The 14653-nt window shown below is 53.6% G+C and overlaps 2 protein-coding genes across 2 annotated transcripts in view; both read right to left on the bottom strand.

Annotated features, from left to right (window-relative positions):
- Positions 1–14244, bottom strand: part of LOC119098982 (polypeptide N-acetylgalactosaminyltransferase 5) — a 30780-nt gene extending 16536 nt beyond the window's left edge. The window contains exons 1-7 of the mRNA XM_037222031.1: positions 14194–14244; positions 13000–13036; positions 10624–10903; positions 10138–10304; positions 9043–9217; positions 8400–8600; positions 3887–4004 (exon numbers count right to left, since the gene is read on the bottom strand). Of these exons, the coding sequence (XP_037077926.1) occupies positions 3887–4004; positions 8400–8600; positions 9043–9217; positions 10138–10304; positions 10624–10903; positions 13000–13036 (978 nt within the window). The 5' untranslated portion in view covers positions 14194–14244. The remainder of the gene's footprint in view (positions 1–3886; positions 4005–8399; positions 8601–9042; positions 9218–10137; positions 10305–10623; positions 10904–12999; positions 13037–14193) is intronic.
- LOC119098723 (zinc transporter ZIP2) lies at positions 5215–7041 on the bottom strand. Its single transcript, XM_037221734.1, has one exon. It carries the CDS (start codon positions 6649–6651, stop codon positions 5632–5634), a length of 1020 nt encoding a protein of 339 aa, XP_037077629.1. The 5' UTR covers positions 6652–7041; the 3' UTR covers positions 5215–5631.
- Positions 14245–14653: the final 409 nt, after the last annotated feature.

Genomic DNA, 14653 nt, shown 5'->3' with positions numbered 1-14653 from the left:
CTACGCCACGCTAAGTTCAGTTACTGGCTGCCAAATGTTTATAGCAAACTAAGAATTTGATTGCATGGTGCATTTAATACATTTTTAACTTAAAACTTCAGTCTATGCACTGTGCTTCGTTCTGCCCGGCAATAAATATAAGGCAATGCTAATTAGATGAACAACACGTTGATGTGTGGAGGGGAACAATAATAACTTTAATAATAACTTGTCCATAACACATTGTATTGATCCAGAAAAAAACGCACATATATTACAGCCGTGGGCTTCCATCAGTACGCCCACATAAAGTAAACATTCGGTCGAAATCACAAACGTCGTGCAGCATATTCTTTTTAACGTATTACACACTGTTCTTAGGGCATTTACATCGAGCAACTTAATCGGAGACGAATTACATTACCAGACTGTGTCATATGGGAGAGCCTTCAAAGGGCTCAGGGAGGAAGTCGTGGTGTTCAGTATCGGTTTCCCATTTCTCATGTGATTCTGCGATTTTCAATTCAGCAATAGTTTCACGTATCTGCGGCACGTATATTCTGAGCGAGTTTGTGCGGACGACTTCCGTATAGTGTGCGTTGGCGAAATGGTCGCGAAATGGAATGTTTTTGGTTTCTTTTAGGCTTTTGGCTCCCATGACCACCTGCCCGGCATCCGTCACCCTGATCACATGCAGGGAGAGATGCAACAGCTCCAATATAGCCAAGTTGACTGCAGGGCATGCGTGGCAGCGCCGACTATCTTCGTCCTCATTTGCTCACCGAGTGGATCAATGAAAACAGCCACGTTGAGTACTGACTAGCAGCTTTTACTCGTTTTGCGCAACATCAATAACGCAACGTTGCATTTCTCACATTTCATCAGACGTTCAACACTGGTGCGTCACCGAGATATCACAAATGAGGAGCCAGATGCTGCATGGGAAGGAAGTCGCCAAACTGACCACACCCGGTTCTCCGGCTTGCAAGAATTATAAACACGTCACGGCGTCCCTTGACAGTGCACGTCACAAACCAGTCACATGTCTGGCATACTTATGACATGCATCTGGCTTTCCGATGGTAAACCACATTGCCTTCACCGTCCATTAAAGCCCCAGCTCAACATAGCGTACGTGATCTCCCACCCAACGCTTCAGGTTATATAAGCCACCACTAGGTGGCACTACTGCATTAACAGAACTATTAGTACACTAAGAAACCAATAGGTGGCTACAACACAGTACGGTCCATGTTGTTTTTTTATCTGCATGGTAAAAACAAATGCGCAAAGCAGGTCACTTTTTCCCTGCGGCATATTATGGCGCATGGTGTGTACTGAAATGCATATCCAAACGGCGACGACACCTTGTTTCGTGCGCAAGCAATAGACATTCAGATCATGAAACTAGGAATTCCGTCGACAATAAACATTGACTACATAACCAAAGACGCCCAGAATCACTTATCATCTAGTAGAGGTTACTTTTGACCTACGACAGGGCGATGAAGAATGGAGGTAATGATCACATGATTAACCTCACGGCGACCTCTTGATGAACAGGAGATATGCCACTTCTGAGCCCCTAGATGATCCCATACGCAATCTAAGTCGAAAACAAATGTGTCCAACGGGACAGTAGGTGGGGCACGTTTGACGTGGGGGAGTTGGGCGTTGTCACGAATCTACTAGTGGAATCTGTGCATCTCAGAAAAGGCCAATGACGTCACTGGTCCCTTCCGATTCAGCCGCCGTTGCGCTGTCCGGTCAGTTGCCGCATCGCAGCAGGGATAGGGTGAATCCAACGCTCCTTTGTGATCTCAAACACTACAAGAGAGCTAGAAACACATGTCCCAGGGTGGGGTAACCTGCATGTGAATTTAAATGGATCGAAATTAAGGTTCTTAGGTCGTGCCCTTCGGGTCAAACTCCAGATATCGGTGTCCAAAATGCCCCCAAACCTCCTCGTGCAACCACCGTGAACAAAGAAATATTCTAAGCAAAAGGTCACTGATGTTCATTTAACGTTGGTGACCAAGCAAGTACACCAGTGTTGTAATTTTGGCATTTAAATGAGCTTCAAAGGATTGCGCCGAACAATGTGCCCGCCGAAAAAAAATGTTGACCGGGGCCAATTTATATCAGTGACCTTTTCTGACTTTAAATAAGTACATGTAAGACGTTCGATGCGGTCCCTGTCACATTCAGTTCAAAATAAGCACCAGGGACTACCCTACCCAGCACACTATCGCGTAACAAAAAACCGGTTCTGACCTCGGTCTGGCCTTCATACCTGGCCACAGGTCAGTGATTTTTTTGTAATCCTGCATGCAATTGTTGTCTCAATCTCAAAAATGCGTGGCTTCCTCCGACACTCGTTGTCGTATCAGATTGCACGATTCCCCACAAATTGTCTTCGCTGGCAGAAGTGGGCTGAGTTTGACCTGCCACAAGCCAAGGACCTTGCCAGGTACATCCACTTCTTTGATACGCAAGAATCACTCTCAAAGTGCCAACAGTTATGTAACGATTGGTGCCGCCATGCCGCGCGGCTCGGCAATCATCCTGGAAAACCTGGTGATCAACCTGGAAAATCAACCTGGTGAACTGCCCCCCCCCCCCCCCCCAACCGACCGCGTGTCAAGGGACGGGGCCGGTGTGGACCTTATGGCCAAACATTTAAGCCCCTGCTTAAAAGACTGATGGAGATGAATACTGATAAACTAATGTTTCTGATGTGGCTGCCTACAGAGCCCATGAAAAACCACTCAACGAATTTTTAATAAATAGATACCCCTAATTATCAGACGTCTGGGTAGTGGTAACTAGTAACAAACGGGACAAATTGTAACAGCGACTGTGCTGCTTTTAATGACTAAAATCTGCCTCATCAACAAAAATGCCTGCCTTACAAGGAAACGCTTAAAATAGTCAGCGAGCATCATATGCCAAATGCTGGTCAACGTGGTGTGACCCCAATTGTCGTCCGTAGCACGAAAAATGGGATTGTCTTTAGCTCCACAGACCCCAAAATCACTGTGAAAAAATCGGGTTTTATTTTCTTCAAGACTGGGAGACAGTACAAGTAGTTTTACGAGTCGCAATAGGTTACTGAGCGGGTTCATCTGTCCTCCCCCGGCCTACAACCGGGAAGCCCATTAGGAAGCCTTGTCCCGGAGCCCCACGCGCGTGCGTGCATGCGTGTGTGTGTGTGTGTGGTGTGTGTGTGTGGTGTGTGTGTGTGTGTGGTGTGTGTGGTGTGTGTGTGTGTGTGTGTGTGTGTGTGTGATGGTGTGTGTGTGTGTGTGTGTGTTTGTGGTGTGTGTGTGTGTGTGTGTGTGTGTGTGTGTGTGTGTGTGTGTGTGTGTGTGTGTGTGTGTGTGTTGTGTGTGGTGTGTGTGTGTGTGTGTGTGTGTGTGTGTGTGTGTGTGTGTGTGTGTGTGTGTGCCTGTGTGTGTGTGCCTGTGTGTGTGTGTGCCTGTGTGTGTGTGTGCCTGTGTGTGTGTGTGCCTGTGTGTGTGTGTGTGTGTGCGTGTATGCGTGCGCGTGCCGTGCGTGTATGTGTGCCCTGGTTTTTGTCTGAGGAATAATGATAATACTACTGTCTTATTTATGTGAAGTATGTTCCTCGCTAATGCGCTGAACAACTCACGTTATCTATCTTTTCATTTGGAGGGGGCACTTATTATTAGCCACATGAGGGGTTTCAGGCTCTCAGCATCGGTTTTCAATTTGAGGTCATCAAATTCTTGAATTCGGATTCTCGGCATCTTGAGATGATAAGCAAACACTCGTCAGTCTTCGGCAACGCTGGAAATAAGTCACGACCAGCGGTTGCAACAATAATGGCACAGTTGCAGCCGCCGGCGTGAGCGCGCCCGACACCCTGCCGCCGCGCCGTACTGACCCTGAACGAGAGCTCGAGGTTCTCGCCGCCGTAAACGTCCATGCCGGTGTCGTAGCCGCCCAGCTGCCAGAAGTACTGGCGGCTCATGGCGTACAGGCCTCCGGACATCACTGGCGACCTGCGGGGCACGGCGCGCCGCGTCAGGGGCGTGGCGGGCGCCGGCACGACTAGCCACGCCCGCACGCCATGTGATGGTGTCACGCTCGCCGCGCCGGCACCAGCCGGCCGCGCGGCACGGACACGAGAGCAGGCCGCGCTCGCACAGCGTGCGCCGGAGATCTGCGCAGCTAAACAACTAGGTTCCGTACAAGACACTCGAAAAAACGCAGTGATACTATGACAAACACCGCAGCAGCAGCAGGGTTTTTTTCAGGCGGTTTTCACTCAAACGTTAAGGGTCTGGTGGGAATCAAGGATGTTTGCGGTTGCAAGACAATGCAATGCAAGCCATCACGCAGTTCCAGACGAATATCCCGTCGATATAAATCGTTTTGTGCCATGCAAAAGAAAAAAAGACCCTAATGCGACATGAACAGCCACCATTGCTGAATGAACATCGAGCCCCTATCCAACGTTCATACCATTAGGGACTGGCGAGCCCTGATACGCTAGCACAAGGAGTAAACTTCCACAGAAAGCTGGGAGGTGGAGGGCGAGTTAGGAGGAAGGCCAAACCTTTCCCCCAAATATGCCAACCTCCCCGGCCCATTTTCCTCTCAGATAGGGCTGGAGCCCCCTCCCCCTCCCCACCCCACCCAACTGCCAAAGGAAAACCACCCACAGTGTAGTAAAGTAAAGTGTGTAGCAACACTCAAGTGTAGTAAAGGAGCAACTGCTCTCAGTTCGCTTCGAATATCCACACGCGCGGACATTCGGCGTGTTCAGACGACAGCACCTCCCCTAGCCCGTCACGCGACACGTCACTTTTGTGGCCCCCACTCGCCCGACATGCAGCCGGTGACCTTTGGTACCGGGCTCCCACCTGCGAGCGGCCCCACTCTTTCACCGGGCCAGCCGCTCGCGGCCAGCACTGAGCGTCACGAGCGCCAGCCGGGACGGGGGCAGTGGGGCCGGTCACCCGATCTCCTCGGCAACGCTGCCCCAGCCTGTTTTGACTGCGAACTTCGTGATAGGTGTGCTCAGGGTGAGCCACGGCTGAATAATGCAAGGATGATGAAGATGGTCCGTGAATGGACTGTGCCCTCAATGTATTTTGCATTGGCACACAGCAATTAAGACAACCATTCCATCGAAGTTGGCAACCTCACCCACTCATCTAGCCGTCACCCCAAACCAAGTGCCCTAACAATCAGAAGTCGACCGAGGCCAACTCCCCATATTTCGACACGGGATTCGTTTCCTAAGTTTACCGGTGCTTACTTCAGCGACGGTTCAACTCGGACGCCGGGACACGACACGACTGGTAAAATAAGATCCACCTGGGTGTACAACGCGCGTTTCACCAGTCCAACATCACAACTGCGATACTATAACACCCGGCCGGATTACCAGATTCACAAACTAAGCGAGACGAGACTCGCCGGCCAACTTCACTCCCACCCAAATGTCACGCTTTAGCGGGATACCCAGACATCGCATATTGCTACCGCAGTACGCGAATGTTCAAGCTGCAGCAGTTTCGTGCGCCGCCTTGACGTTATCCCCGGCGGCCATCGAGACGCAACGCGCCGCCGTCAGCGCGGAGACCACCGCCGTATCTCCCTCCTCCACGCGCGCGACGCCCCCTAGCGCTGCGGGTCCGCCATGGGCGCCTCCTCCGGCTCCTGCACCACAGTCACCATCAGCAACATGAAGCTGAAGCCCGCCAGGATAGCGGCCAACTTGGCTAGTCCGCTGCCCGGTTTGGCGCGTTCGCCACCAATGATTTCGAAGATGACCACGTAGAGGATGGTGCCGGCGGCCAGCGCCTGCAGCACAGCCGTCAGCGCCATGTGGCCGCCGCTGGAAGAGGTCACCAGCGTGCCCAGCACGATCCCCGTGGGCGAGGCCAGCACGAAAGCCGCCAGTGTGGCCAGCGCCCGCTGCGTGCTCGACACGGACGCGGCCAGCTGCTCGCCCAGGCAGAAGGCGATGATGGACTTGTGGGTGGCGATGGCGGCGGTGAGCAGCCAGGTGCTGGCCTCCGTGGCCTCGAGCCCGATGGCCATGCCCTCGAACACAGAGTGCACCGACAGCGCCACGGCCACGATCAGCACGCGGAAGCTGCCGAGGTTGGGCGGCGACTCGGGCGGCGGCGGGCAGCGTCGGCGACGGCGGCGCGACCCCGTCACAGCGCCGTACTCGCGCTCGGCTTCCTCCAGCAGGGCGCTGCCCTGGCGCGCGTCGTACAGCACCCGGTCACCCCGCTCCTCGTCTTCAGCCGTCTCCTCCTCCTCCTCCTCAGCACCATCCATCGTGCTATACTCAGCCGACGGATCACGGCGCGCGCACAGCATACCCAGCTCCTCCAGCAGGTAGATACTGAACAGGCCGCAACATACAAGCACCTCGGCCAGCGGGAACTCCAGCTTGCCCAGCGCCTTCTCCACGGCCTCCCGCACCTCGGGCAGCATGTGCGCGAACACGGTGGCCAGCAGAACGCCGCCTCCGAGACATTGCAGGCACGATAGCGTCAGCGACGCGCGGTTCTTGCCGCCCGATCTGCGCTTCAGGCAGGAGGCCAGCTTGAACGGGATCAGGCCCATCAGCAGCGAGGACAGCAGCAGCACAAGAAAGGCGCCCACCTTAGCCGAGAGGAGACCCATTGTGGGGCACGGAGACGCACGCCCGTCAGGCGGCAGCGGAGAGACCGGCAGATGAAACCCGCTCAGAGCAGTCCGCACCTCGCGAGCCCTGGTCACGGGCAGACACACACCCAGTGGAGCAGCCGACCAGCGTCACTAAAGACAGCGCGCCCGATCCATTCCCAGCAGCGGCAAGAGTCCTGTCTACTCCGGCTCGGCACCAGCGCACGCGGTGGGTGAGAACTGCGCCCACTGCTGGCAGCAGAAGACCCGGGATCCGTTCCACACAGCGCGTGAGTCCGATCCGCTCCAGCCAACCGCCGAGCTGACAGACAGCTGAGCTGAGCCGAGCTAGCGCAGGGCGGAGCGGCCAAGCACCAGCGCCGCCCGCGGCAGCAGTCGACGTCCGCCGCTGCGCGTCGTCGACAGCTTCGGCCGGGGCGTGTCCGTCAGCCGAATGTCAGCGGCGCTCGTCAGCGGCGGCAGAAGGTCACGTGTCGGCGCGCCCGGCGCCCGCGCCGGCCGACGGGAAGGTCAGCCTGCGACGGGAGCCCGGAGCCGAGAGTAGGAGGGGCGCGAGCAGCGCCGGCCGACACTGAGAAGCCGGGAGCGCGGAGCCGAGAGGAGGGGCGCGAGCAGCGCCGGCCGACACTGAGAAGCCGGGAGCTCGGAACCGAGAGGAGGGGGGCCACGAGCAGCGCGGGCCGACACTTGGAAGCCGGGAGCTCGGAGCCGAGAGGAGGGACGCGAGCAGCGCGGGACGACACTTGGAAGCCGGGAGCTCGGAGCCGAGAGAAGCAGGGACACGAGCAGCGCGGGCCGAGACTGGGAGCCCGGAGGCCGACAGGACCCAGTGGCGACGTGCCGCACTTTCCGCGGCCATCTGCGCGGGACCGCGACTAGACGAGACAATAGCCTTAGGAGAGTGAGGAGCGCCCGGCGACAAAGGTCGCCGTCGGGAGCAGCTGCAGCTGTGCACGATGGCGGTTCTGCGTGTCAGCGTCGGCCGGGGTTCGGCGACCACCTGACGCGTGACATCTCACCGCGCCGGAAACGTTCAGGTCAACAACCGCCGGGGCGACTGCATACTGGCCCCCATGCGACGTTATGATAGTTACACACGATATTTTTAGAAAGATCGACATGCGTTTATGGTACATCGCTCCACGCCATTCGGAGCAAAATAAAAGAAAAAAAACATGCCAAAACTACCAGGTCGTAGATGGCAGCAAAGTTATTGCATGATCGACTCCTCCGACAGACGCGTGGAACGGGATTTCGAACAAAGAACACCAAACCTCGCGCTAAGTACTGATCACTGGCGCGCAATGAACTATCCTGAATTGTTCACTCCTTCCCGCCCAGCAGGGCAGGGATGAAGACTCGTCCTGCGGCCGTCCGGTCTCCTTTCGTGTCACCACAGCAAGAGTTCACCACGACTCATTTTCGTACGAGAACAGCGTCCAACTAGGGATCTGCAGTCCGAAAATGTCGGAATTCCACACGACAACCAGATAGTTTTGTTGCTTTTGTTTTACCAGAACTGCGGCCTAAATCACCTCTACCCTATCTGTATATCCAACGTTTAAATGTCACCATAATCTGTCGTCCAGCCACCGTAACTTGACCCACCAGTGCGTCCCTTTTTCACGACCTGACCTCCCATCGTACGCTCTGGCCGTTATGTACCCTCTCATCAGTACGCACGACCCTGCCACCCCTCTGTCCCCTGGCAGTGTCCTGTTCGCCCCCGGCGCCCCGGCTCTGACCTGACCGGCGCCGCCTCATCAGCTGGCGGCCGGCCGTCGGCGTCGCCTGCGTCGATCCATTCGAAGTGGCCGGACCAGGCGAACCCGCCGGCCACGCGCTCCGCCCTCTCGTACGCCAAGTCCTTGTCCCGGATGTTGTCGATGGCCGGGCACACGAGCGCGCGCGGCTCCTCCTTGATGCGCTGCAGCAGCGGCTCCACCCTGGCGGCGGGGACCGGCGTCGTCAGAGCAGTGGCGGCCCACTGTCGTCCAGCAGCGCGGGGCTCGCAAGGGGTGTTGGTCATCACGCCTTGGCCATCATCCCCTGATCTCATGACAGGAGTAGGCAATGCGGCACGTGCAAACACATGCTGCGACAGTAAACCCACTTGCTAGAGAGCAACTGCCGCACAGTAACGCTGCCCGTTCACAGCTCAGTTGAACAGGAAACGCAAAAGCGGATACAAACAATATCAACAAACACACCTTGCATACACCATAATTGGGTTTATAGCTACCAGTAAACCTAGCAATACAAATGCAGCACAGCCATCAGAAAACAAGTTCTCCGTTTACGGCAACACCACAAACGTCACCGTCTGCCGGCGCGCTTACTCAGGACCGCTCCCGAGACGGCCGCTGGCCAGCGTCGGCGGCGGCTCACCATTGCTGGCCGGGCTCCACATGCGAGTCCAGGAAGATGAGCACCTGGCCGCCGGCGCGCTCGGCGCCCCAGTGGCGGCCCTTGATCAGGCCCTGACGCTCGTGCAGGCGCAGAAGCCGCACCTTGGTTGGCAGCCGCTGTGCCACGTAGCGTTCCAGCTGGACGCCCAGCTCCGCTGTCGGCAGGCGCGGCGCGAGCGAGGGTTACGGGTGCGTGCCTGCAGGTGAGTCATCTACCCTAGCTCTGCCACCCGGCTCCAAATGGAGCCGGGTGGCAATGAAACAAAACAGACAGTGGACAACCTGGTGTCAGATCAACTGTGGCGATAACAAATCAATGATACAAAACTTACGAGTTCGCAAAGCAGATCACAGCCCTTTTCAGTCCAAAGAGGCACAACATGCATTGTCACACAATACTGCTACATGCTGCAATAGGCATAATAGCATTAGCAATAGCCATTGCTGTAAAGCACCACATGTCAATTTTGTGTTTTGAGTGGTTCAGTGAAAAAGTACCAAAATTATCAATCTGGTGTAATGCAAGCCCATGGGAGGCTAGGCCAATGACCTCTTTTCCCTTTCCAACAGCCAATGATCATTTCAAGGTGGCACAAAAAGAAAACAGCAAAAAAAATACATGTTCAATTTCGCGACGTTATTCACTGGGGGTTTCCGTCATTCTAGAAATATAGCTGGGATCCAGCATCAGCCTTCGCCCCATGATGAGAGATCCCGGCTTGCTGCCATATTATCGCACATATCCCTTACAGGATCCCAAAATGACGTCAGATGGAAAGGGTTCCTCCAGAAGGCATCGCAAATATTATAAATACAAATGGGGTGGCTGGGCAGTGCAGACTTCATGACAGGGCAGGCCTCGACTGAAACAAACATGGAATTGGAATAGGAAAACAGCATTGAGGATACCCACCCCATAGACCCAGATGCAAAACAACCACCTTCCTCACACTGCAACCTCAGAGTACGAAGCCAAAAGCTAGACTTCTTCCCAGCCACAAGTAAACACGCATAATCGTTGATCGCCCGCCGTCTCCGCCGCCACGGCGCCACCATTCACGGCACGCAGTCCAACCTTTAGTGCTGGCGTCGTCCACCAGGAGAACCTCGTGCAGCAGGTGCTCGGGCGTGCGGGCCAGCACCGAGTGGACGGTGCGCAGCAGAGCCGACCACGCCTCGTTGTGGAAGTTGATGACGACGCTGGCGTTGGGCAGGTCAGTGTCGAACGCTCGATTACGGCACCTGGTCCCGGCGGGCCGGCGGCAGGATCGCGGGGTCACCAGATGTCACGCCAGGGACACGGGCCATAGGACGCATGTCGCACGGGTATAGTTAACACGCTTAGCCGAAGAAATGTGAAGAAAACATGGTCTGTCAACACTTCTACATCATGCCAAGTCTTCTTATTGACATGTTTGGACAAATTGCTTGCATACTGCGTGGGAGCGTTCTGCGGCGAGAGATGTCCCGTGAAACACGGAGAACTCAGGCAAACCCGCGAGGGACCCACACACAGACCCCTGGCGAGCGGACACCACCTGGCGGTCGGCTGAGCACTCACAGAGCGGGCCGAACGTCGGGCAGGCGCCGCACGTACGGCACCTTGTCGCTGGCCACCACGTTGAAGCCCTCTTGCTGGAAGAGCCGGTCGGCGCGGCGCTGCTCGTCGGCCGAGAGCAGCACGGGCCGGCCGGCGTCGCCGGCGCCCGGCTCGATCAGCGCCAGCTGCGGGAAGTCAGGCTCGGCCGGCCGCCGCAGCAGCGCGTACAGCACGGCTGCGGCGGCGGCGGCGGCCGCAGCCAGCAGGAAAGGCCGTCGCCAAGGCCAGCTGGACCGGACCTCTGCAGCAGTTAGTTGATCGTGGCACACAAGAGCATTTTGAAATACGCGCGAAGGCATGGCTTGGGTGGATTTACGATGAATTTGAAAGTTCGGATCAGTGAGTTTTTCAATAGATTTGTCGAATACCTCCCACATCGGCGAGAATGTGAAGACAAGTATAATCCACATCTGCCTGGCACCAAGAAAAGGAGGTGGCTGTTACATGCGTCATTATAGGTGACCCATGTGTCATTCATAGATAAAAGTTCATCGTGAGTAACAACTGTGTGACCATGGAAAACTGTGAGTTGGCCATGACGTACGAAAAGAACTTCTCAGAAGTCGTTAATCGAGTATAGTGATATGATCGTAGCAATATGATAGAAGCAACAGAAGGGTTGTACAAATGGAAGAGCAATGGTTAACTCTCATTTTATGGACTTAGCATGACTTACAATCATTGCATATCATGGAACCACCATAAGCATTTAAATGTCCCGCCAAACAGGTGGAGGAATCCCAGGACACATATTACCTCGGATGCATAGTCTGTGACATAGCAAGCTATTCAGGAATTTAGACAACAAAAAACACAACTGCCAACTTACTACACTTAGAACAAAACGAGCTTGCAGGCTTGCTTGGCTAAGCGACGGAGCGTCTATGGACGATTTGCGTTTGCATTATTGCGGGATGCGTTCAACACCGCTCATGGGATTCCCTGGCCGACCCGAACTCTGACTGCTGGGACGCCTGACGGGCACCTGGTGTGATGTGTTGGCTGTCAGGGACGTTCAAACCCTGGTCTCCAGATTTCCACTGCGGTTGGAGCGTTGACGTGCACTCCAAAGTGCGAGAAAATCCACTTGCTACCACTGCAAATGCCAGATCTCCCTAATTTCGCCCCTGCCACTTGTCGATGCAGCTGCAGTGTTTCTGTGTTGTCAGACACTTTACTAACCCCAAAACACACCCCCAGAGGCCAGTGGGAGTGCCGTTTGGCCGTAGCCGTGAGTTTACGTGAAAATATATGCATTTCGTGGGCCCTTTTATCGTACCCGTTGTCAATTATTATTTACTCGATACGTGTGGCTTCTCTAGCATTTCTCAAAGCAAGGCATTCTGGCAATGCATTTGATCGTCACTATGGCTCACCTCTCTCGCCACAAAAAGTGAATTAATGCAGGAAAGAATGGCGGTTGGCGAGCGCCTGCAGCATCCGGCGCATGGGTTCTTCGTCGTTTTGGCCGCCGCCGGCGCCGGAGACGGGGCAATCGATCGGCGGCATGGCACAATCAGTACAGACAATGAATTGATGCACGCGGTGATTTAACAGCGTGCCGTATTCGGCACCGTTTTTTAAAAATGTCGACACCCCCTGTTCGCCCAACGAATACTGGCATAGCCGTGCGTCCAACAAACTCGTATTAGGCACGTGAATTGCAGCTGGTCCGTTGGCCGACGTTTTGAACTGTATTTGCGTTTCTGACCGCTCTGGCTGCCAAGCTGAGGTATACAACGTGAAAACCATCAAAACAAGCCAACTTCATCTTGGCCGCTTCTGTGCACCTGACAAGTGACAGCACGTCTCACACCGCTCGATGCTCCGTCCAATGATCTACCTACACAGTTTCGAACGGCTGCTCGTCGGCTTTGTCGTCCGTCACATTCCCGGGCGGCCGGTGCAAGACCAGCGGGCCTGCACCGGTCTTGTCGCCACATCTATGCCCGATCCCGGTTCGCAGCGGCTGGCGATCTACCCGTGGAAAACGGTCTTGTGCGCCCGTGCGTCATGTTCAAATTTCACTGTTTAATGACCCGCCATTTGGACCCTGGGCAATGCAAAACAAAATGGGACAGGCGCAGACACATCCTAGGCAATGGCAGTTGTTTAGGGTGTGCCTGTCTTGAGGGTGTTTCTGCACCCTGTAATCGTTTTTATCATGCATTCAGTAAGCTGATGGCAATAATGTGTTCTGTCTTCTTAAATTCCAAGAGCTTGTTATGCAGCAGACAGATGATGCATCCATGGCAGCCTGTATTCTGGGATTCCTCCATCTGTTTGCTGAGACCTGAACCTGCAGAACAACCCATAAACAATGGGGTGAATGCTTACTTTTAGACTTGGTCCCACATCTTGATTTTCCTGGCATCTGTGGGCATGACAAACATGGTGACTTGCAACATAATTTTGCCTCTTAACTCTGTCCAAAAGTTGTCGACACAGTATTACTTTTCTGAGCTTTGTGATGCTCAAATAAAGTTTCAAGTGCCAGAATGCAAGCACAACTGAGACCAGTCCATCAAAAGCTTGGAAACAGCTTCCAGATGGAACCTGCCAGTTCCCCTTGCACCATCTCTTGGAATGCTTGGATGTTGCATGGATAAAAATGAGGTAAATGGTTAAGCTGTTCCATTTCTTTTTCCTTGCCTTCACATCATTTTGACAAAAACTTTCTTAGTTTTATTGCTCATGGTAATGGTTTTCACTGCATCTTTCCTAGCCATCTTAATTGTTGGCAAGGTTCTGCAAAGATTACTGCTTATGCTCCATGCATGTGAACTCAGATCAACAGTGAAACAAAAGGAGAGGAGACAAGAGTTAAGCTTTTAAGGAGAAGAGTTTATATATATTTAAGACAATCCAAAGAACTTGAAAAGCATGAGCATGAAAGTATAAAAAAGATGAGGAAAACCAATGCAATTATCAAGGCCATTAGGTTTGACTAAGAGTAAAATTAAAAGGTTGCATTTCTCAAACAACTGTGGTTGATATAGGTTTACACACACATCAACTGCTCAGCTATTTTGCACCCAATCTCGAAAAACAAGCTGGAGAGGCTATGTTTCATACTAGACATAATACCAACACAGGGAAAGAATGAACAACCACACAATTTCTTTTTGCCTTGAGTCTTAGACATCAATGATATACTGGCCCAGGGGAAGCAATCCAAGTGAATATTGTTGAGGCCAAGAGGTGACTTAAGAATTCCCTTTCCCTCCATAAATGCCCCCACTATAAGTTACCAAACCAACACCGGGAGACCAAGACCCTTCTGAGACCATAAAAAACTGACACTTCTATGCTGGCCAGTTGTTCTACCGACGTAATGTCGTCAATAATGAGAGTTTAGTTCAGTTACTGGGTTACAATTATTACATAGCTTTGGTTATGTCACAACAATGACAAATCATTTGCTGTCACACCAATGTGTACAATGTTCAAACCAGGAATATGTTCTTCATAACAACAAAAAGCCCTTAATGATTGCAACCAATATTTTACGCAACCCACATTGCGACCAACCTTCCCCAACTTTATTCATCGGGCTTTCGCCGCCAACGCAACTCACACCGCGCCGGGTGCCGCGCTGCCGTTACTTTTGCCGTAGCCTTGCTTCTGCCCACATTACCGTAATCTGTGTAGCGGCACTGTGACGTCAACATGGGACTAAATCAGATGGCACCAGCGTTCCGGCGACGTGACAACGTTACCCTTTGCTGTCTGGTTTAAACATAAATATCACCATAAACCAGATTTCTTCGGCCTACCACATTCAATAAAGCATTTTAACAGGTAACTGGCGTTGGTTTGCACCAGAGCTACAAGATTATTGCTGGAATGGGCTTGCATCCTGCAGCATCCCCGGCAGAAAGATGGTGTACCCCACTCACCAATGATTTATCCCCACGTACTCTAGCCTGCAGCACGGACGGATCCAGAGGGGTGGCCACGGGGCCACGGCCCCCCCCCCCCCCTTGAACCT

This window comes from Pollicipes pollicipes, unplaced genomic scaffold (genome assembly GCF_011947565.3).
Source record: "Pollicipes pollicipes isolate AB1234 unplaced genomic scaffold, Ppol_2.1 Scaffold_4740;HRSCAF=5597_pilon_pilon_pilon, whole genome shotgun sequence".
Taxonomy (NCBI): domain Eukaryota; kingdom Metazoa; phylum Arthropoda; class Thecostraca; order Pollicipedomorpha; family Pollicipedidae; genus Pollicipes; species Pollicipes pollicipes.
The sequence above is the reverse complement of the archived record's forward strand: the minus strand, read 5'-3'. Positions and strand labels throughout refer to the sequence as shown.